Below are 23017 nucleotides of genomic sequence, written 5' to 3' on the forward strand. Positions count from 1 at the left end.
AACAACTCTTGAAATTCCAGTGGGAAACCACATGGTCCTTTCAGAAAACTGCAGCTAATGGTGAAAGGGGCCACCAGTGCAGATTTTTCAGTCTTTCTCCACAATATCTTTTCATGCAGACTTTGCCACAAGAAAAAATATTGTGGGTAAACCGCCATGATATTTTCCCAGGGAGGGACCACATATCACAGGAACTCCCCCTCCCCCACTGCAAAGTTTTGCCTCTCCCACAATAAAATATGACACTTTAGTAAATGACCCCCTTAGATTGTAAAACTTCTGGGGATAGGGAAATACCTACATTACCTGAATGTAATCCACTTAGAAATGCCTGAAAGGTAGACTAACAAATAAATAAATAAATAAATGAAAAACTTGCTGTATAAGAAGGTTAAAGTTACACATTTCACAGGTTCCTTAATGAATGACTATTTTTCCAGGACTGTTGTTGTTTTGCCTACTTGGATTGCTTTTCTGTGTGTTTAACCACAAACACGTTATTTTGTACATTGCCTTTTTCCTGTCAGAGCTTCATTGCAAGTTTACTATTAAATTGCACTGTAAGCATCTAGTCAGTTACAGTATAATAATACTTATTTTTATAGTTTTACTGGACATATACAATGCTGTACAATAGCAATAAATAGTCAGTAGGTCCCTACCCCAAAGAGCTTACAATTTAAGTGGGTACATAAGGCAATGTGAGACAAAGTGAATTTGCCCAAAATCACAAAGTGTGTTAATGAGAGAAAAATCATGTTTCGGTTTAGTGAGGGCACTAACAAAAAATAATAAAAATAAACGTTTTTTTGTTAGTGCACGTTAACGGGAATCAGCACGCGCTAACTCCTGTTAGCGCACACTAACCCGAAAAACGATTTTCATGAAAATTCGGGGGAAAAAATGTTCATTTCACTTTTTAACCAATATATAACGAATTTTGAAATATCATAAGATATTTCAATTCATTATAAAAATGATTCACATCCCTAACGTGCATATCTTACACCATTTTCAACACAGGCTCACACACTTGAAAATTATCCCACCAAATCTATTTGCACATTACATCTGCTAAATTATTTATGAACATTTATGCACAGGGACAGTAACTTTTAAACACGCATGCGGGCACACTTTCGGGTAGGAACAGTTCTGCAAATTTTGCATGGTGATGCATCCTGGTCTTCCCCAGTTCCCTATACCCTACCCTAACCTCCCTCCCCCTCTCCTCCCCACCCCCTAAATCTACCCTACCTTACCTTTTTTTTTTGGAGCATTAGTAACTTGCGCGCAGCGGCACAGCGGCAAATGGCTGCTGTACCGGCCACCTCCAGGCCCGCCCCTCCACATCTCCCGGACCACCCCTTTAACTGGGCCCGGCACTTCGGCACGTAACGGGGGTTATGCATGTAGCCGAGTCCCTTTGAAGATGCGTGCAGCGAGCACAAGACCCGGCCACGTGCATAACCCGTGTTTTTAACATGTGCAGGGGATTAATAGTTCAGTCGTTTGCACGCTTTCAACAATCTTCATCCAGGAACGCGGCCGTTTTATAACATATGCGTGTATTGGTGTGCATGCTATAAAATAGACTGACCGCGCGCACATGTGCGCACAGTTTTAAGTGGATGCATGCCTATGCATGCAAATCCTGCTTCTACCACGTAAGCGGGGGATTTTAATGGACACGTGCACTGATGCCATTTCCAGTTTTATCAGTTCATTCCTAGATCACCCAGGTAAGGGATAATGATTTCCAAAGCCCCCCTAGTTTAATAGCCTCTTGTTTCCCCAGTTAGCCCTGACAATCTATTTTTCTTTATTTTATTACTTACACATCCTCCATAGCACGTAAGAATTTATGCGTAAATTTGAAGTTGAAATCCAGGAACACCTGTGCCCTGCCTAGACCACGCCCACTCCCCACCCCTTTTTTAAAAAACTTTCATTTGTGTACATAGCAGGAAATATGCATGCACATGGGTGCCTTTAAAAATCTGCTCGTTGTGCACCGGCCCGACATATATTCCAGTATCTCCCAGTTTTGGCGCATGCTGGGCTTTTAAAATTCACCTTATACTTTTTTAATATGCAAAGGGTCTGCATGCCAGTCCAAAGTCTGCCCCCAGGAATGCCTGCACTCATACGCAAACATGAGATATGCATGTACATTTACCTACATGTCGGGCTATTTATGCACACGCAACACCTTTACCTACTCAAGACCATAAGAAACATAAGAAATTGCCATGCTGGGTCAGACGAAGGGTCCATCAAGCCCGGTTTCCATTAGAGGCCAAACCAGGCTACATAAACCTTGCAAGTACCCAAACACTAAGAAAATCCCATGCTGCTGATGCCAGTAATAGCAGAGGTCACTCCCCAAGTCAACTTGATTAATAGCAGTTAATGGTCTTCTCCTCCAAGAACGTATCCAAACCTTTTTTAAACCCAGCTACACTAACTGCACTAAGCACATCCTCTGGCAATACATTCCATAGCTTAATTGTGTGTTGAGAGAAAAAGAATTTTCTCCGATTACTCTTAAATGTGCTACTTGCTAACTTCATGAAGTGCCTTCTAAAATCCGAAAGTGTGAATAACCAATTCACATCTACTTGTTCAAGATCTCTCATTGACTAACTTTGGAAACTGATAAGCTTTCCTCAAGTCAGAATGCCCCCAGGCCCAATTACCTTGTGGGGATGTTCGGATCTAGAACTGACTGGTGGTGGGCGAAGGAAACAGCTTACCCCACAGTTCCTCTGGATCCCCCATCTTTGGGCCCGATGGATGTTCACATCCTGCGGATGGCAAAATTGGATAGCTCATCTTTGGAGAAAGAGGCAGCAATGGCTTCAGCTGCCCATTCTCCGGACACCTTAATTCTTTCCCTGATTGACAGAGATCCTCCGGCAAACCTTGCAGCTATCAGAGACCGTGACTTCCTGCTGGTCAGGGCTTCTGCCATCTCAGGGCATGCCCTTACTGAAGCAAGGTCAGGAGACGCTGGAATCTCTGAGGGCACTGCCATTGGTGGCCTTGTTGAGGGCTTGACTGGTCTTCCTACTGGAGAATTTGACCCTTGAAAATGACCCTCTGAGCGCACTGTATTGCATCGGCTCCCTTAGTGGGTACTTTTCTAACAGCCAAATTAAATTTGCTTAAGTTACTAGTTCAAAACAAACCTACATGCATAAGTTCATTTTGGAAATTATTCCAGGAAACCAGCTGCAGTTACACCTGTTATTTTATGCCCAGAAAGTTTTGGGGAAATTCAGCTGCATACTTTTGTAAATCAAAAGTATTTATATTATTGTATCAGCACATTTTATAGACACTTCTTCACTATAATGGAGCCAGGCATCATACAAATAAATAAAACAACTGTAATAGTAAAGAATGGCCTAAAATCATGAAAGCAGAAATAAAACTAAAACAAATGTCATTGTGTATACAGAAAGCCCACCCAGAATCTGCTCTCTGGAATGCCTGTCCTGGATGTGCTTAAAATTGCACACATACAGGGAATACATAAGTGAGGTTTATTTCATAAACCATTTAGATGGGTAGCTGAATATCGGCCCCATGTAAACGTAAGTGCACATTGGCACTTTATACCTGCAGACGTCCCTTTCAAAATTACCCTCCTCAGTCTATGTCCATGAACTGAAAATTTCCCAGTGTCACTCCTTGAGACCTTGGGCAAGTCACTTCACCTTAGACTATGAGCCCTCCGGGGACTGGGGAAAATGCCTTGAGTTACCAATGAATAAAGTGTGAGACCCCCAGCAATGGTTTGCTCTCCTCAATGCATGCCTCGCACCTCCCTTTCAGTGGTATCACACTCACCGGATAATCAATGGCAGCATGCAAACTCCACTCCCCAGAGCTCCAGCTGCTCCTCCACTGAGCTGCTCCACCGTTCACAACTCTTGCACTGAGAATACTCAGCAAATTCAGTTGGTGATTTTGCTCTTTCAGCTGCTGACTCACCAAAGCCAGGTAACCGAGAGAAATATCCAGTTTTCTTTGCTCCCCTGCTGCCACACATGCAATAAACCCTCCCAGCTCATTATTTTCAGTCACCAACCCTGTCATCTGCTTTATCTCCCCCTCCTCGCACCGGCCAAAACTGACTTCTGAGCAAAGGCCAAGAAAAGAGGAGGGTACAGCAGATATGTTAGGCAACACTATAGGATTCAAACAGTTTCACAAGAATGAATTACAATAGGCATTTTCTGGAAAAAAAAAAAAAACCCCCAAACACAGATAGCCTCAGAGTACAGCTCCTTTGACAGTTTTCCCCTTGCTACACACTTCCTCATACCACCTTCCCCACCCGTCTCCTTTGGCTACAACTCCACAGGACCCCCCTCCTTCCCACAATCACTGACCTATCCTCCAGATTTTGCTCACCCCTGAGGCACTGGCCTTCTCAATCTTCCCCTCCCAATACTTGCTCCTTTGAACCTTGCTCCCCTTGCAATCCCTCACCCTGGCTGGCAGAATAAGAGCAGAGCAATCTGTCTCCTCTCCACTCTTCCACTTTCTTCTCTGTGGGCCTGCGATTTGTGCCCACCCTCTGTCACTTCTATGAGTGTACAGCTCTAAATCTGAGTCAGACAGCATCATAGAAGGGTCAATGGTTGGGCAAGGAGCATCTGAGACGGAGAGCCAGGCATCAGGGTTGGCAAAGCCTGACGGCGGGCACTTCTGTGGCTGCAAAAAAAACCAACAACAACCCACCAGTGGTGGTTTATAATGAATAAAGACAGGAATTATTAATGTTAAAGGACAAGAAAATAAATCCACAATCTCTCACATATCAATCTACAGTACCCCTTCCGGAGATAACAGAATTATTTAAAAACAAAAAACTGATTTGGATTCAAAGACCAAGTTACAGGACATTTTTTTTCGACTATTGTTTTGCTAGAAATAAGCGGATATATTGTAGACTCGCTGATTACAGATAATAAATCAACATAAGAATGAAAAGAGGAAGCAGTGCACCACAGTATGAGAAGAACAGTGTCCATGTAACATAAGAGATAGTTCCATCCAGTCTGCCCAGCAAGCTTCTTAAGGTAGTAACTGCCTCCCTGTGCAGCTTACCCCATGTTTCTCTTAATAATTGCCGCTCCATGCAGTTATCCCCAAGCCTTATGATAACCCATAAAAATTTCTGCTAGCAAGTTTTTTACTGGGTGATGAGCCTTCTTGAAAATCAGACAGTACTGCTTAATGTGCTTTGCAGTCCTGTGCTTTTCCTTTATGTCTGATTACACTGGTAAACAAAGTTTTTGTTTCCTTCAGGCTTTTTGGTGTTCTAAATAGATGTTTTGCTGCTGATCACAGATATTACTTCGAAATTTGCACATCACGTAAGGTTTTTGAGAAACAGCCAATTTTGTGTTACAATAATTGTGAAATTTTAAAACACTTGCTCTCCCCTAAGGGCTTCACTGGTATTCATTTAGCAGCAAGCACTAAGAGTTCTCACTATGCGGGGTGGGTATATTTATTTATATTGTCACTGGTTACGCATGAAGTGATTAAGCAGGTACCAGACCCTGGGGGCTGCTATATTTTGTTAATAATCAGACTGTGCACAGGCATGCTAACCCTGTTCAGTTTGTATGCTCCTAACAGTAATCACTCCTCCTTTTTTCAAGCAATAGATGATGTGTTATTAACCAATGCGGAGGGCTATATAATCACAGGAGGGGATTTTAATGTCTCCCGTAACCCTTCTTTAGACAGTTCCTCATTACCACAAGGCTCCACTACTGGGGCGCGCTGAGCCTTACAAACCTTGTTAGCACACTGGGGACTTGTAGACAGCTGGCGTTTTTTGTTTCCACACTCTCGATCCTACACTTTTTTCTCCCAACCGCATGGATCGTACACACGTATAGATTGTTTTTTCAGTGCTAAGACGTTGCAAACCAGAATCTGTAAAGCGGATATCGGGATCATCACATGGTCCGATCATGCCCCTATTTTATTAGATGTATGGTTCAGTGACACTGACACAGACCTCAAATTTTGGAGGCTGAATGAAAGCCTGTTACAAGATGACACCTTCACACAATCTTTGGTTGTGAGCATGCAAGAGTATTTCCAACTTAATACCTCCACTACCAAAGAGCTAACATGGGAGTGTTCCAAGGTAGTAGCAAGGGGAATCTTGATCTCCTTTGCATCCCATAAAAAAAAAGTTAGAAAAACGGGACAGAGCCAATTTGATCTTAAAAATAGAGTCTTTAGAACCTCCAGTGTAGTCCGTGCCTTGGGCCACTACCGTGCTTGCCTCAGCAAACCTCCTTCTACACTTCAGAGTGAGTACCATCATCTACCCAGCACTGCTGACCTCCTGCACTTCTCTTACCAACAACTGAAAGGAGCAGCTACAAAAGTAAAAAGTGTGCAAGAGGCATGGTGATTGTTAAAAAATACCATCCTAGAAGCACAGTCCAGATGTATTCCACACATTAAGAAAGGTGGAAAGAAGGCAAAACGATTACTGGCATGGTTAAAAGGGGAGGTGAAAGAAAGCTATTTTAGCCAAAAGATCTTCATTCAAAAATTAGAAGAAGGATCCAACAGAAGAAAATAGGATAATGCATAAATGTTGGGAAGTTAAATGTGAGACATTGATAAGACAGGCTAAGAGAGAAGCTGAAAAGAAGTTGGCTGTAAAGGCAAAAACACACAGTAAAAACTTTTTAAAATATATCCGAAGCAGAAAGCCTCTGAGGGAGACAGTTGGACCGATAGATGATCGAGGTGTTAAAGGGGCACTTAGAAAAGATAAGGGCATTGCGGAAAGATTAAATGATTTCTTTGCTTGGGTGTTTACTGAAGAGGATGTTGGAGACGTACCCGCACCGGAGAAGGTTTTCCTGGGTAATGATTCAGATGGACTGAATCAAATCATGGTGAACCTAGAAGATGTGGTAGAGCTGATTGACAACCTGAAGAGTAGTAAATCACCTGGAACGGATGGTATACACCCCAGAGTTCTGAAGGAACTAAAAAATGAAATTTCAGACCTATTAGTAAAAATTTGTAATCTATCATTAAAATCATCCATTGTACCTGAAGACTGGAGGGTGGCTAATGTAACCCCAATATTTAAAAAGGGCTCCAGGGGTGATCCGGGAAACTACAGACTGGTTCTAAACATCAAAATCATAGAACATATAGAAAGACATGGTTTAATAGAACAAAGTCAGCATGGCTTCACCCAAGGCAAGTCTTGGGTGAAGCCATGCAAATCTGCTTCACTTTTTTGAAGGAGTTACTAAACATGTGGATAAAGGTGAACTGGTAGATGTAGTGTACTTAGATTTTCAGAAGGTGTTTGACAAAGTTCCTCATGAGAGGCTTCTAGGAAAAGTAAATAGTCATGGGATAGGTGGTGATGTCCTTTTGTGGATTACAAACTGGCTAAAAGACAGGAAACAGAGAGTAGGATTAAATGGACAATTTTCTCAGTGGAAGGGAGTGGGCAGTGGAGTGCCTCAGGGATCTGTATTGGGACCCTTACTTTTCAATATATTTATAAATGATCTGGAAAGAAATATGACGAGTGAGATAATCAAATTTGCAGATGATACAAAATTGTTCAGAGTAGTTAAATCACAAGCAGATTGTGATAAATTGCAGGAAGACCTTGTGAGACTGGAAAATTGGGATTCAAAATGGCAGATGAAATTTAATGTGGATAAGTGCAAGGTGATGCATATAGGGAAAAATAACCCTTGCTATAGTTACACAATGTTAGGTTCCATATAAGGTGTTACAACCCAAGAAAGAGTTCTAGGCATCATAGTGGATAACACATTGAAATCGTCGGTTCAGTGTGCTGCGGTAGTCAAAAAAGCAAACAGAATGTTGGGAATTATTAGAAAGGGAATGGTGAATAAAACAGAAAATGTCATAATGCCTCTGTACCGCTCCATGGTGAGATCGCACCTTGAATTCTGTGTACAATTCTGGTCGCCGCATCTCAAAAAAGATATAATTGCGATGGAGAAGTTACAGAGAAGGGCTACCAAAATGATAAGGGGAATGGAACAGCTCCCCTTTTAGGAAAGACTAAAGAAGTTAGGACTTTTCAGCTTGGAGAAGAGACGGCTGAAGGGGGATATGATAGAGGTGTTTAAAATGATGATAGGTCTAGAACAGGTAGATGTGAATCAGTTATTTACTCTTTTGGATAATAGAAAGACTAGGGGGCACTCCATGAAGTTAGCGTGTGGCACATTTAAAACTAATCGGAGGGAGAGCAGTCATTCTGTAACACGCTCCTAAAAGTGTTTCCTTGAAAGAGATGCCAGCTAAAAGAAAGGGAAAAATGCGAGTTTTCCCCACCGACCCACCTTTGCCCGATGTACAGAAACAGATTACCGAGTATACGACCGCATTGATGGTGAAAACGGGAGATGAAGTCCCCGCTGCGGCGTTTGAAGAGGGAGCTTCAGTGCCACCTGGGGAGGTCAGTCTCAGCCCCCGGATTACCGACCTCCACCGGCGCCTGGACAGCAGGCGGTTCTCCGGCAGCAGACTCTCTCTGATGACATCATCCACTCGTCGGAGGGGGGACGCCAAGATGGAGCAGAGACTTCAAGCTCTAGACTTTCCTCGAGTTTGCTGGCAACAGCAGCCATACCGGGTCCGGAAGATCGTGAGCCGTTAGTGTCTCCAGTTTACCCGAGCGAGGAGACGAAGAGACTGTCGGAGATTATAACGGGGAGAACTCCTGTGCTGCCGAGGGAACAGGGAAGGGGTGGGTTTGTTATCCCCCCTAAACCAGCCACGGTAACACTGGATTTATTGTGGGAATTAATGGCCAGTATTGGGCAATTTGTTAAAGAAGCTGATGCTAGATATAATAAAATGGATATTGAAATGCAAAACCTGAAACTTAAGACGGAGGATCAAATGAAAGATTTTGGAAGCAGGCTGAAAGAGGTGGAGAAAAAAACTTTACAAGCTCAAATAGTTGATGTTAAAATGTCCTTTGCTACACCTCTCCTACCCTGCGGTGATCCACTGCGACTACCTCCTTCCACAATCACCCTTATACTTTCCCGCACCCCCCCCCTTATCCCATACGAAGCCCCACCTTGCAGTAAACTTCTGCAATTAAACAGAAACTCTCAATACTCGGCAAAATGAGTCCACATCTCATTCCCACCATTAAACACTTCTACGCCCCCCACAGAACGATCAAAGATACCTACATAACTCAACAACACAGATCACTTATCCCCATTATGGCCCCCCCCCCTCACACAACTTCTGGGTATGCTGTCCTTTTCCATCCTACTACTTAATGCTCAATCAATTCTAAGAAAAACCACATTACTACACGACATCCTCACAGACGAATCCCCTGACATATGTGCTATCACGGAATCATGGCTAAAGGACACTGACTCCGCTTTAATTAACCAACTCCCTACAGATGTATATAGCGTATTCACCATCCCTAGACTCAAAAAGAAAGGGGGTGGACTACTCCTGGCCGCCAAAAAGAAGTTCAACTTCACGCTTCAAGCTACATCACCCCCTCCCAAGCTGGAGATCAGCATTTTTAGATCCAATTCCCTCCAACTCTGCTTAATCTATGCCCCCCCTGGCCTTCTGGAAAAGAATCCTTCCTCACTCATAGAACATATCTCTAAACACATAAACAATGCCAAGCCTGCCATCATTCTGGGAGACCTGAATCTCCATGTAGACAGCGACCCTCTTTCCCCTTCTTGTGAAGCTATTCTGACAGCTATGACTGCACTTGGTTTCAAACAAATCGTATCTGACCCTACACGCAAGGCTGGGCACACACTCGACCTCATCTTTACCAACACCTTAATCCAAGCCGACCTTCCCAGCTGCACACCCATCCCTTGGTCAGACCATTTCCGTATCGATACCCGATGCAAATCATAGGCATCCCCCCTCCTTCACTACCCAAAAAAACAATAACATTCGCAAACAAGGTAAGATCGATGATGATATAGAGGCCCTTTCAAAAGAACTCCCTAACCTAGACCTCACCGACGCTAACACAGCCACCTCATCATGGTTCCAAATCACCACCAACATAGCAGATAGACTCTGCCCCTCCCAAACCAAAGAAATCAATATAGAAAAAAATAATAAAAAACCATGGTATACTAACGAACTTAAAACCATGAAAACAGATCTTCGTAAAATTGAAAAAACCTGGCGGAGGAATCAACTCCCGGCCACCCTATTACAGTTTCACACCCACCTACACACCTACCGAAAAGCCACTGAGAAAGCAAAGAAAGATTTCTATGCCGCACGAATTCATCAGTACCAGTTTAACCCACAAGCCCTTTTCCAATACGTAGCCAGCCTGATCACATCACCAGTCAGATATAACCCTGACAATGATGATGAAACAAAATGTGAGAAATTAGCATCATACTTCCTCACCAAAGTGGAGACCATTATGGCACGCTTTTCATCCCAACCCGGCCATGCTAACTCAGCAACACACAAAAACACTTCGATTGCTCACACCAATCATGTCACTCAATTACATCCATCTACACAAACCTCATACTCCCCCCTCTCAAAATTCGAATACACCTCTGCACTGGAAATTGAAACCACCCTCAAAAAAATCAAACCCGCCTTTCATCCCTCAGGTAATCTGCCCACCAAAACACTACTCGCAAGCCCCTCTTCAATAGCCAAACACATCGCTAACATCCTGAATAAATCTATTACACTTGGCCAGTTCCCATCTGAACTTAAACAAGCCATTATAAAACCTATACTCAAAAAACCAGACTTAGATCCCACCGATCCAGCCAACTATCGCCCAGTGTCAAACCTTCCATTCCTCTCCAAAATACTTGAAAAAATTATTAACAGACAACTCACAGACTATATTGAAGATCACAATATTCTCTCCTCATCCCAGTTTGGTTTCCGTAAACACCATAGCACAGAAACCCTACTTATCTCCCTCTCGGAAAACATACTTAGAGCTCTTGACAAAGGACAATCCCACATACTCACACTGCTAGATATATCGGCGGCATTTGACACAGTCAATCACAACACACTCATCAAACGCCTCAAGGAAATTGGCATCTCTGGCACTGCCCTACTCTGGTTTCACTCTTACCTACACGACAGGAGCTATAGTGTAAAAATTGGTCGTAACGAATCCAAACCTGTTAGGCTATCACAAGGAGTACCACAAGGCTCGTCCCTCTCGTCAACCCTTTTTAACATCTACCTCCTCCCCTCTGCCGACTTCTTTCCAAACTGGGTTTCCAGCACTTCATCTATGCAGATGACGTGCAGATACTCATACCAATTACTGACTCTATCCCAAATGCAATGAAGATCTGGAATTCCGCTCTATCTGAAATAAACAAACTACTTACAGATAACTCTCTGGCACTCAATACCAACAAAACAGAGCTACTCATCCTTTCTCCTCCTAACAATCCCCCACTCAACCTCTCTCCCCCCTCGCTATCCTCCTGCCCTTCCACACAACTGGTCCGCAGCCTAGGCATATGGATAGACAACCACTTTAACCTCAAAAAATTCATCTCCGCTACGATAAAGAGCGGATTCTTCAAACTCCACACCCTGAAGAGAATCAAACCTCTATTACACACTTCCGATTTCCGAACAGTGCTACAGGCCATGATCTTGTCCAAGATTGACTATTGTAACGCTATCCTCCTAGGCTTACCAAAAAATACCCTTCAACCATTACAGCTCCTACAAAACGCCGCTGCCCGCATTCTTACCAACACGCACCGTCACGACCACATCACCCCAGTTCTTCAATCCCTACACTGGCTCCCTGTAAACTCTAGGATAATATATAAATCCCTCACTCTCATACACAAAGCCATCCACAACCAAAACATGCAATGGTTCCCTGAACATCTCTTTCCTTGCAACCCAACCAGACCAACTAGAAAGCAACACCAGGCCAAACTCCCAACACCATCCCCCAAACTCATGAAACACGCCACTATTAGAGAACGATCATTCATCATAGCAGGAACCACCCACTGGAATAAAATGCCCCCACACCTACGCCAGGAACCATGCCATAAAAAATTCAAACAGAATCTTAAAACATGGCTCTTCAAACGAGCATACCCTGACTGACTGACTACCTCCAAAGGTATATACCCGAACTGACTGACTGACTGACTACCACCAAAGGTATATACCCGAACTCATACTCCCTGTCTGATTGACACGTCTTAATATTCCTACCGCAACTACCCCTTCTCATCCCCCCTCCTCCTACATCCCTATTCCCCAACAGCCCGCCCCCACCTCTCCGCCACCCCCCTCCTTCCCCCAAGCTTTTACTGTTTATATTCTTTCTCTCATGTTAATAGTTAATTTTTTTTTACTTCATCCTCACGTGTTAAAAGTTAGTAATTAGACTTCTCTAAGTAATCGATGTATCAAAAAACATGAAGTTATCCCACATACTAACTCTACCTTCCCTTATAGATTAATCTCTTTCAGCCTTTAAACTATTGTAAAACTTGTTACTATGTCATGTTATACTGTGAAACGATATTTATAGTCATTGTAAAGCTTGTTGCTATGTTATGTTACACTGTGAACCGAGGTGATGTTTTTTTACAGGCCCCGGTATATAAAAATTCTTTAAATAAATTTATTTATTTATTTATTTAACATTTTTTTTATACTGACCTTCATAGTAATAACCATATCGGATCGGTTTACATAGAACAAGGGTATAACTGAAGCAATAAATAAAAATAGTAATTAACAAGAGAAGAATAAGGCAAAGTTACATTTAACAAGGAGTAAAAACTTGGGAAGCTTAAAGCTGGAAGGAAGAAAGGCAGGAGGAATTATAACATAATACAAAAGGAATTTAAGTTAGAGCATAATATGCTTTAATCTGTGATTGTTCTTCGTTCAAAAAGGATAGTGGACCTCTATCCTCTATGTCCATGAGAACTAAAATATGATTAGTGATTGTCTGGGGGGTCATCGAATGCTTGATGAAATAGCCACGTCTTGAGTTTTTTTCTGAAAGTGGTTAGACAAGGTTCTAATCGGAGACCTGAAGGAATGTTGTTCCATATAGCTGGTCCTGCTATTGAAAAAGCTCTGTCTTTTGTAGAGGAAAGGCGTGAAGCTTTGGTGGGGGGGAAATTCAATGTGCCTTTGTGAATATCTCTAATTGGTCTGTTGGAAGAGTGTAATTTGAAGGGGATTTCAATGTCAAGATGGAGTTGATGATGGATAGATTTGTGTATAATGGTGATTGATTTGCAGAGGAATCTAAAATTTACTGGTAACCAATGTAGTTTTCTGGCGTAGGTGTGGGTGCATTTTATTCCAGTGGGTGGTTCCTGCTATGATGAATGATCGTTCTCTAATAATGGCGTGTTTCATGAGTTTGGGGGATGGTGTTGGGAGTTTGGCCTGGTGTTGCTTTCTAGTTGGTCTGGTTGGGTTGCAAGGAAAGAGATAAATAAATAAAATAATAATAATAATAATAATTAAATAAATAAATAAATAACTAACTAACTAAATAAATAAATAAAAGATCTGGGCTACCAGTCCAAAAGACTGGAGGCATTGGAAAACTATAACAGACATTTGAACTTACGATTCTTAAATTTTCCTTGTGCTTTAGGAGAAGATGCCCAAAGCACGTTAAAGTTTTTCCTAGAAATTTTGAAATTTGATGAATCAAAATTGCCCATCATAAATAAGGCCTACTTCATGACGAAGATTGAAAGGAAAATCGAAGGAAACCAACTAGCTATTTTTGAGAATCTTACTCAGTTTATTGAAAGTTCTGCTGTTGAGATATTGGGCAGGGGAACTTTATTAGTATCTTTTGTTATAGAAAGAGATGTTAGTAATGTGATGAAGGCATTCTTTCAAAATTCCTCTGAAAATTTCTATGGTCAACTGGTCAAGATTTTCCCCGATTTTTGCCAGACCCACCCAATTAAGGAGACAGGAATTTATAAAATTAAGACCTCAGATAGTAGCCCTAGGTTACACTTTCTTATTAAGATATCCATGTAGATGTCTTATTAAGGGTAAAGGTGAAAATTTTGCATTTACTGCTATTGAACAACTTAATCATTTCTAAATGCAAGAATGGTGACCACAGTCCCACAATAAATAATTGTTTGGTAATCAGTAAAGAAAGGAAACCATCAAAAATCGTTAAGCCAGTTATACGATAAATTGTTTTCTTGATTTCTCCCCTATTGGATTACTGGTCTCACCTACCTATGTTACTTAAGATAACATAATTGGTTAAGATTTTTATGTTTAAGATATTTTCCTATGTTTAGTATTTCTTTGTTACTCTGTATTTTCTTTTTCTTGAAAGTATGACTTATGTATACTTTATGAAAAATCCAATAAATTGCAAATGAAAAAAAAAAAAAAACCTAATCGGAGAAAGTTCTTTTTCACTCATCGTACAATTAAACTCTGGAATTTGTTGCCAGAGGATGTGGTTAGTGAAGTTAGTATAGCTGTGTTTAAAAAAGAATTGGATAAGTTCTTGGAGAAGTCCATTACCTGCTATTAATTGAGTTGACTTAGAAAATAGCCACTGGTATTACTAGCAATGGTAGCATGGGATAGACTTAGTTTTTGGGTACTTGCCAGGTTCTTATGGCCTGGATTGGCCACTGGTGGAAACAAGGGCTTGATGGACCCTTGGTCTGACCCAGTATGGCATGTTCTTATGTTCTTATATGGGTCTCTTTTGTAGTTACAAGCTTGGTGTGTGCACAATACAGGGGTTCCAGTTTTAGTGAACATCCAGGCACAGCCTCGTGGGCCTGTGGGCACTTTTGCAGACTGACGTATATTGGGACAGCAGTGTCCACTGAAGCCAAATGCCCAGTGGGCCTCTTTTGTAGTTACAAGCTTGGTGTGTGCCTACAGCGGTCCCAGTTTTAGTGTACATCCAGACACTGCCTCGTGGGCCAGTGGGCACTTTTGCAGACTCACGTATATTGGGACAGGGTACTCTCTGAAGCTAAATCCCCAGTGGGCCTCTTTTGGAAATAATTATTTTAATTGAAATCCCTAGTAATTGAAATCCTCTTCCTCCCTCGACGAAGGCAGCGACCGGGGTGCTAGCGAGGCCTGCGCGATCGGCGCCGCTGACCCGCCGGGGTAAGGCCCTTTAAATTCGCACTCACCCTCAGCGGCAGCCAGCGCCGACCACGAGGCAGCCAGATCAGCGCTCGGGCCTCCTCTTCCATGTGCGCTCCTCCTCTTCGCTCCTGAGCCTATCAGGAGCCCCACCGATGCCCAGCCAATCGGGGGACAGCCCCGATCAGCGTTTAAAACAGCGTGGCAGCCAGGCGCCGCGCGCCATGTGCCGAAGGAGCACGAGAAAGGGGCTGCCCCTTTGTGCGCCCCTTCGTGCAGCCCCGGAGAGAAGCCATTCACCACCCCAGCACTGCAAGCACAATTCCTCACAGAGTACCTCCGCTCCAGACCTATTCAAACAGGAAACCACCATTCCTAACTATCACGTAAGCAATACAGCAGACTTCTATCTTCTGCCATCATCTACCTAGCCCCTTCCAGTCTCAATTTACCTCATTTTGCTTCCTGCAAGCATTCACCCGGAGATACTAAACACTGAATCTTTACTATCTATGCTCTCAGACACCATCCTTCTAAACTTGGAAAAAGGTCAACCTTACTTACTAGCGCTGTTGGATTTGTCCGCAGCTTTTGACACCGTGAACCACACTGTCTTACTTCAGTGACTGGCAGACATTGGCATCAAAGGATCTGCACTCAACTGGTTCAAATCCTTCCTCGAAAATAGATCTTACAAGGTGAGGATCAACAACAAAGATTCACACCCAGTCAGAGCAAACACAGGAGTTCCCCAAGGATCATCTCTCTCACCTACTCTATTTAACATCTACCTCCTCCCGCTATGCCAGCTACTTTCTAACCTAAAACTAACCCACTTCCTTTATGCAGACGACATCCAGATCCTCATCCCTATTACCGAATCTCTTCACAAAACCTGGTCCCATTGGAACAGCTGCCTTCAAGCAATCAACCAGCTTCTCACTAGCCTCAATCTCGTCCTAAATACTAACAAAACTGAAATTCTACTAATAACTCAGGACAACAACAACAACACTATTCTCAACTCCTCAAGCCTTTCGCAACTAGCCAAAAATACAATTAACCATTCATCACATGTGAGAGACCTGGGGGTTCTGCTCGACAATCAACTTAACCTAAAAAAATTCATAAACAACACAACGAAAGAATGCTTCTTCAAATTGCAGGTACTAAAAAAACTAAAACCACTACTACTCCTCCGTGACTTCCGTTTGGTGTTACAATCCATCGTCTTGTCCAAAGTGGATTACTGCAACTCCTTTCTGCTGGGACTACCCGCCAATTCAATCAAACCTCTTCAAATGGTCATGAACGCCACAGCCAGGATCCTCACTAATGCCAACAGAAGAGAACATATCACTCCCATCCTTCAAAACTTGCACTGGTTACCCATCAAATCCAGGATCCTCTTTAAAGCCCTCATGATGATTCACAAGGCTTTACATAATATCTCCCCCCTCAATCTAACCTTCCAAATAAGGCCACACACTTCAAACAGACCCACTAGAAGAGCATACAAAGACATGCTATATACCCCACCTGCTAAAACCTATTTAAGGAAGCGCGCCCTCTCCACAGCTGGGCCTCCACTCTGGAACTCGCTCCCACCAGACCTCCGCCAAGAACCCTGCCCTTTGGTCTTCAAAAAGAAACTGAAAACCTGGCTCTTCAGTCAGGCCTTTTCGGACAGATAATCCCGAAAACCTGGCTCTTCAGTCAGGCCTCTTCGGACAGATAATCCCTTCGCCCTTGATCTCTCTCCCCCTTGAATCCTACCAATGCTAAACGTCCCATTGCTCTTTGTGGTTTTCCCCCATAACTCTCTCCCTTTCCCCCCCACCGGCTCGTTTCCCCGAGGCTTAGGCCTCTTTTCCCATTCATATTATTATTAAACTTACTCTTTTTAATATTATGTTATATCTACCACATTATATGGTAGTGTATTCCCTTACATTGCTAAAGTTTTCACATATCTGTCTTATTTCCCCGCACGTTCCTTGTTCCAATGTTACATTTCTCCACACTGTTTTATTTCCCCGAACGTTCTTTGTTCCTATGTTTCATTGTATACGCCTCCCGGCGACTGTTTTCAGTTCCATGTAAACCGGTGCGATATGTATCCTGTAGAGGAGCATTGGTATAGAAAAGTTAAAAATAAATAAATAGTAGGCAGTGACTTTAAATCCATAATGTCAGGGCAAGCTAGATGTGGTCGAGTGATTGGGACTGGCAGAGGAGGCAATTCAAAAGGCAGTGCCAGTCCCACATTAAAGTTAAAAAGGGACCCGTTACAATCTAAAATCTCTGGAGGTGCAGGCAGTTCCATCCAGAAAAAAATGAAATTTAAAGATGATGCATTGCCATCACCTGTTTCTGACCCTGTAGTTTTGGAGGTGAGGGAAGAAGAGGCTGAGTAATGCCAGACAAAATGGCGACACCCAAAAGCAGCAGTGCGACAGCAGACTCGACTTAATGTTGACAATGTAGCGCAGGCACTGTTTGCTTCTGATAACGATGAAGAATCATCTTATGTGGGATGCTCATCATCAGAAATGGAAGAAGTAATAGCTGAAGAAGGTTTAGGGGGATTAGTTAGTCCTGTCTTAGCCTCCACTTCAGTGCAGCAGGGGAGAGATGAAACTGATGATGATGAGGAGGAGGAAGAGCAGTCAGTGCAGGCACAGAGTGTGACTGATGTCCCTGGCTTTGCTTCTCAGGGTGCACACACTACTTCAGCTCCAGTGCCAGCATCCACCCTGAAGGCTATAGAGAAGGAATCACGAAAGAAATCTGCGATCTGGAGCCACTTTAAAGTGATGGAGGACCCATCATTTGCTCAGTGTAATTACTGTGCCAGGGCTATTAGCAGAGGCAAGCAAATGGGAAATCTATCTAATTTTGGCATGACGCGTCATATGAAGAGGCAACACCCAACAACAGTACTGCTATCTGAGGATGGTGGCAGTACCAGTCACGGGACCCCTTTTTCCAGGCAGTGTAAAGTGGTTGAAAAGTAGCAGAGTCACCCCATGCCCTTAGCCCCTTCTAGCAGTCAGGTAGCAGGCCAGCAGCCCTTGCCATGTGGCAGAAGTGACAACCCACCATGGAGGAAATGGGGTGGTGTGCGGTAACGCTATCCCGGGGTAGGAGGCAGCAGACTCAAAAGTTGTAACCAGGAGCATTGGGGGAAATGATTTCCCTTGATGAACAGCCCTTGCAGATAGTGAAGAATATGGGTTTCAAGCATTTGCTGAAGGTCTTAGTTCCAAATTACAAAGTCTACTCCAGAACCACTTTTAGCTGAAAGGTCATCCCCAGCCTGTACAACCAGTGTCACAGTCGCATCCAAGTGCTGCTAGCTAAGGCACAGAGGAGTGTGCATTTCACCTGCGATATCTGGATCACCATGAATGCTGCACACTCTTACCTCTCCCTGACAGCACACTGGTGGGACCTGGCTGAGGCAGGGGCAGGCAGCAGCTCTATTAGTGAACATGTATCAGGGTGGAGGTGGGCTTTACTGCACACCCACCTGACGAACGAAGCCCATATCTCAGCCAATATTCTAGCATGCATCAGACAGATGGTGGTGGGCTGGCAACAACACCAGTGAGACAGGAATCCTCAGGCAGGGTTCTTTGTCACAGACAATGGTGCAAACATGGTTAAGGCAATATACGACGGGCAGTTTCAGAACATCTGATGTTTTGCACACACTCTTCACCTGGTAGTGAAGTCAGCTCTGGGGTTGGATCCAAGCACCAAGAAAATGAATACCTGCATATGTTAATACACAAGTGCAGGAACATAGCAGTGAACTTCCACAGAAGTGTGAAGGCAGGGCAGGTTCTCTGACAAAATCAGACTGATTTCGAGATGCCTCACAAGCGACTTATTCAAGACATTGCCACCCGGTGGAATTCCACCTTTATGATGCTGCAGAGGTTAGTGAAGCTGCAGACACCCCTTCATGAACTTTCTGGTTCAATGGACATAGGTGTGCAGAATCCCCTAGGGCATCATGACTGGTTAGTCATGAGTCAGCTGGTAAAAATCCTGCAGCCTTCAAGGATGTCTCGGAGGAGCTGAGTTCCAGAAGTGCCACCTTGGCTGATATCATCCCTATAGTTAATTTTCTGGAGGAAAATTTGGAGGGCTTTAAATAGGAAGAGGGAATGTCAGCTGAGGTGCTGCATTGTCTGGACGTTTTGCAGAAGCAGGTGTAAGAGAGATTAAGGCCTTTAACAGAAGACCACACATACATGCTCGCCACAGTCTGTGATCCCCGTGTGAAAGGGAAACTCACCCTACAGTCTAATTGTCTCTCATTTGTGAAGGACCTACTGTTAGCAAAAGTCCGTGATAGGCAGAGACAGATTAGGCATGAAGCAGAGAAGGAAACAGCGGCGGACACTTCAGAGAATTGTGCTAGCCCAAGCAGGAACAGCACTCTGTCAGCGACAGCTAGTACCTCCTCCTCCTCCACTTCAGTACGTCAAAGGCATGTTGCCCATAAAGAATCATCTGTTCTGCTATGGGCTAGAGAGAAAGCAGCTGGCATGAGTGACTCTCAGCCCACCCAAGCAAAGGAGACAACAGCACAACTGTCAGTGACACAGTATCTCTCAGAGCCCACAAGCACATGTAGACAGATCCACTGGCATATTGGGCACACAAGTCCACTGTCTGGCCACACCTAGCCAAAGTGGCTCAGCAATATCTGTCATGTCCACCAACCAGTGTGCCCAGTTATTGTGTATTTTCAATGACAGGGGATATCATGAGCCCTCACCGCTCAAGGCTGGCACCAGAGTTAATGGAAATGCTAGTTTTTTTTAAAATAAACCTGCCTTTGCTTGGGTTTCCAAATTTTCCCTGTGAATGGTAAGATGAATAAAAGCAATTGAAAGCCTTGCAGCAGCTCCAATTGCTCCTATGATCCAGATAATATCAGTACATGTACCTGACCTGAAATGCTGTGCTTGTCCGTCCACTGTCCAGGCCGTATGTCCCTACAAGGGCCTGACCTCAAATGCTGTGCCTGTCTGAGTTTAGTTCTAGTATTTCTAATTTCAGTTTCATGTATTTGTGCATCACTTCTTTCCAGAATATTCTTTTCCTGTTTTGCAACATTTGGAATGTAAGAACACAAAAAGCTGACTTAAGATATTTGGAGCTTGCATAGTTCATATGCTCAATAGTTTTCATGACCTTTATAATATGGGCCATTTTCCCTAAATCTCTCTTAGGTGCCAACATTAATGTTTCTAGTACTATAGAAAACTGGTGGTAGTTGCACTCTAGTTCATCCTTTGTGTTCCCATAGTTTACAGAGGCACTGTGTAAACTACAAAAACAACATAGGTTGATATTGTAGATTTGCACTTGAGTAGCGGTTTTCATATTTCTGAGAGTTCTTCATGTTCCTTTATCATCAGCTGAAGTGCATAAGTACAGTTAATAGCTTCTGGGTATTTAAAAGGGCTTGACCTCTAATGCTGTGCCTGTCCATCTAGGTTTTACGTCTCTATGAGGGCCTGACCTCTAACACTGTGCCTGTCATCCAGGCTTTACGTCCCTACGAGGGCCTGACCTCTAATGCTGTGCCTGTCTGTCCAGGATTTATGTCCCTACGAGGGCTTGACCTCTATCCTTGAATGCTGTGCCTGTCCGTCCTGGCCTGAAGTCCCTATGAGGGCTTGATCTCTAATGCTGTGCCTGTCCATCCAGGCCTTATGTCCCTACGAGAGCTTGACCTCTAGCCTCGAAAACTGTGCCTGTCCATCCAGGCCTTATGTCCCTACAAGGGCTTGACCTCTAATGCTGTGCCTGACCATCCAGGTATTATGCCCCTATGAGGGCTTGACCTCTATCCTTGAATGCTGTGCCTGTCTGTCCAGGTCTTATGTCCCTACAAGGGCTTGACCTCTAACACTGTGCCTGTCTATCCACATTTGGAATGTAAGAACATAAAAAGCTGACTTCAGATGTTTGCAGCTTGCATATTTCATATGCTCAATAGTTTTCATGACCTTCATAATACGGGCCATGTTCCCGAAATCTTTCTTAGGTGCCAACAGTAATGTTTCTAGTGCTATAGAAAACTGGTGGTAGTTGTACTCTAGTTCATCCTCTGTCTTCCCATAGTTTACAGAGGCACTGTGCAAACTACAAAGTCAGCATAGGTTGATACTGATGATTTGGGCGGGAGATGACATCAGCGCTTCTTTTGGTCCTAACGGCTGAACCCTCGTTGCAAATGGAACCCTCAGTCTCTGGCAATTCAAAATACTAATCCTTCACAGCATGGATCCTTAATTAAAACAAACAATTTTCTTTTAGTTTCAGGGCAGAGCAGAGAACTTCCTCCATCTTGCTCAGGAAGTCATGATCTGTTTGCAAATACTTAAATCCTAACAATTTGTACCATTATGCACTCTAGGAGTCAACCCATTCCGGGTAGCCCTTTCCTGCTCAAAGAAAAGGGAACTCTCCCCGAGTTAGCTGGCCTATCTCTTAGTACCTGTTGACCCATGTTGAACTGCTGTTCACATGGCACCCTCCTCCGCATCGGCCTTGAAAATTCTCGTTTGAATATCTGTTAAATCCACCAGATTTTAAAAGACCAGCGAGAGCTCACTAGGCACCAATGGAAACACTCCACTTTAGGGGCGAACCCATTCTAGAGAGCCCTTTCCTGTGCAAACGAAAGGGAACTCTCCCCGGGGACAGCCTGTCTTTCCTCTATCAAAACCACAGGGACCAGACTACCTCCACTCTGCCAGCCTGTCTTGCCCCTATCAGCTTTCTGCCACTCTGCCTTGCTGCCATACACCAGATGACTCACTCAATTCCTTGTGGTGTTCTTGCCACTATCATGTTTCCTCAATGTGTTGATGTTAGTCTTTCTGCTTGCTATGTTCCCCCTTCATTGTGCTGTAGGATGTTGATGCCACTTGTCTTGCCACTTTGCCTGTTGTGCTGCCTTCGAGGGTTCATGCATCTGTTATCGGTGCTCTCGTTTGAAGCTGTGGTGTGTTTTTGACACTCTCGCTGCTGCTTTGCACCTCTGTTAAAGCACTCTTGCTACTCCTGGTACCCCTTTGCCCCTTTAAAGTGCCTTAGGCTATTCATGCCACTTTGGTGCCACTTTGCCACAGTCTAAGTATCTTGGAGCTCTTTTCTCGTTCTGATGAATGCTCCCCAGAAGTTTCATCAGAATTGATAAGAAAACTCCAATTCTGCAGCCAAAAATAGGCTTCAAATACTTCCCCCATTGAATTTAATGGGAAATTCGAAAACAAAACTAATTAACGAATTGATTTTCCCCCTTATGAAATGAATGCAACAAATTTGGGTCCCGGCGAAATGAAAACCGAATTGAAACAAATTTTTTCCTTCTGCAAATCACTAGCTGTCCAGGTGATGTATTATCCTCTCACACTGAGGACAAATCTCCCAGGGTTACTGCCCAGGAGGGAAGGCTTAGGTCGGCCATCATAGCTGGTGATTCAATTATTAGAAATGTAGATAGCAGGGTGGCTGGTGGATGTGAGGACTGCCTGGTAACTTGCCTGCCTGGTGCGAAGGTGGCAGACCTCCCTAGTCACCTAGATTGGATTATAGACAGTGCTGGGGAAGAGCTGGCTATTGTGGTACATGTGGGCATCAACGACATAGGAAAATGTAGGATTTTAGGTAGAAAGCTAAAATCCAGAACCACCAGGGTGGAATTCTCTGAAATTATTTCTGTTCCACTTGCAGGGCCCCAGAGGCAGGCATAGCTCTAGAGTTTCAATGCGTGGATGAGAAG

At 43.6% G+C, this 23017-nt stretch overlaps 1 protein-coding gene across 1 annotated transcript in view; it reads right to left on the minus strand.

Annotated features, from left to right (window-relative positions):
- Positions 1 to 3765: 3765 nt before the first annotated feature.
- The window catches only part of LOC115088585 (dermatan-sulfate epimerase-like), a 121150-nt gene continuing 101898 nt past the window's right edge, over positions 3766 to 23017 (minus strand). Inside the window, exon 4 of the mRNA XM_029596842.1 lies at positions 3766 to 4196. Coding sequence (XP_029452702.1) covers positions 3766 to 4196 — 431 coding nt within the window. The remainder of the gene's footprint in view (positions 4197 to 23017) is intronic.

Source organism: Rhinatrema bivittatum, chromosome 3 (genome assembly GCF_901001135.1).
Source record: "Rhinatrema bivittatum chromosome 3, aRhiBiv1.1, whole genome shotgun sequence".
Taxonomy (NCBI): domain Eukaryota; kingdom Metazoa; phylum Chordata; class Amphibia; order Gymnophiona; family Rhinatrematidae; genus Rhinatrema; species Rhinatrema bivittatum.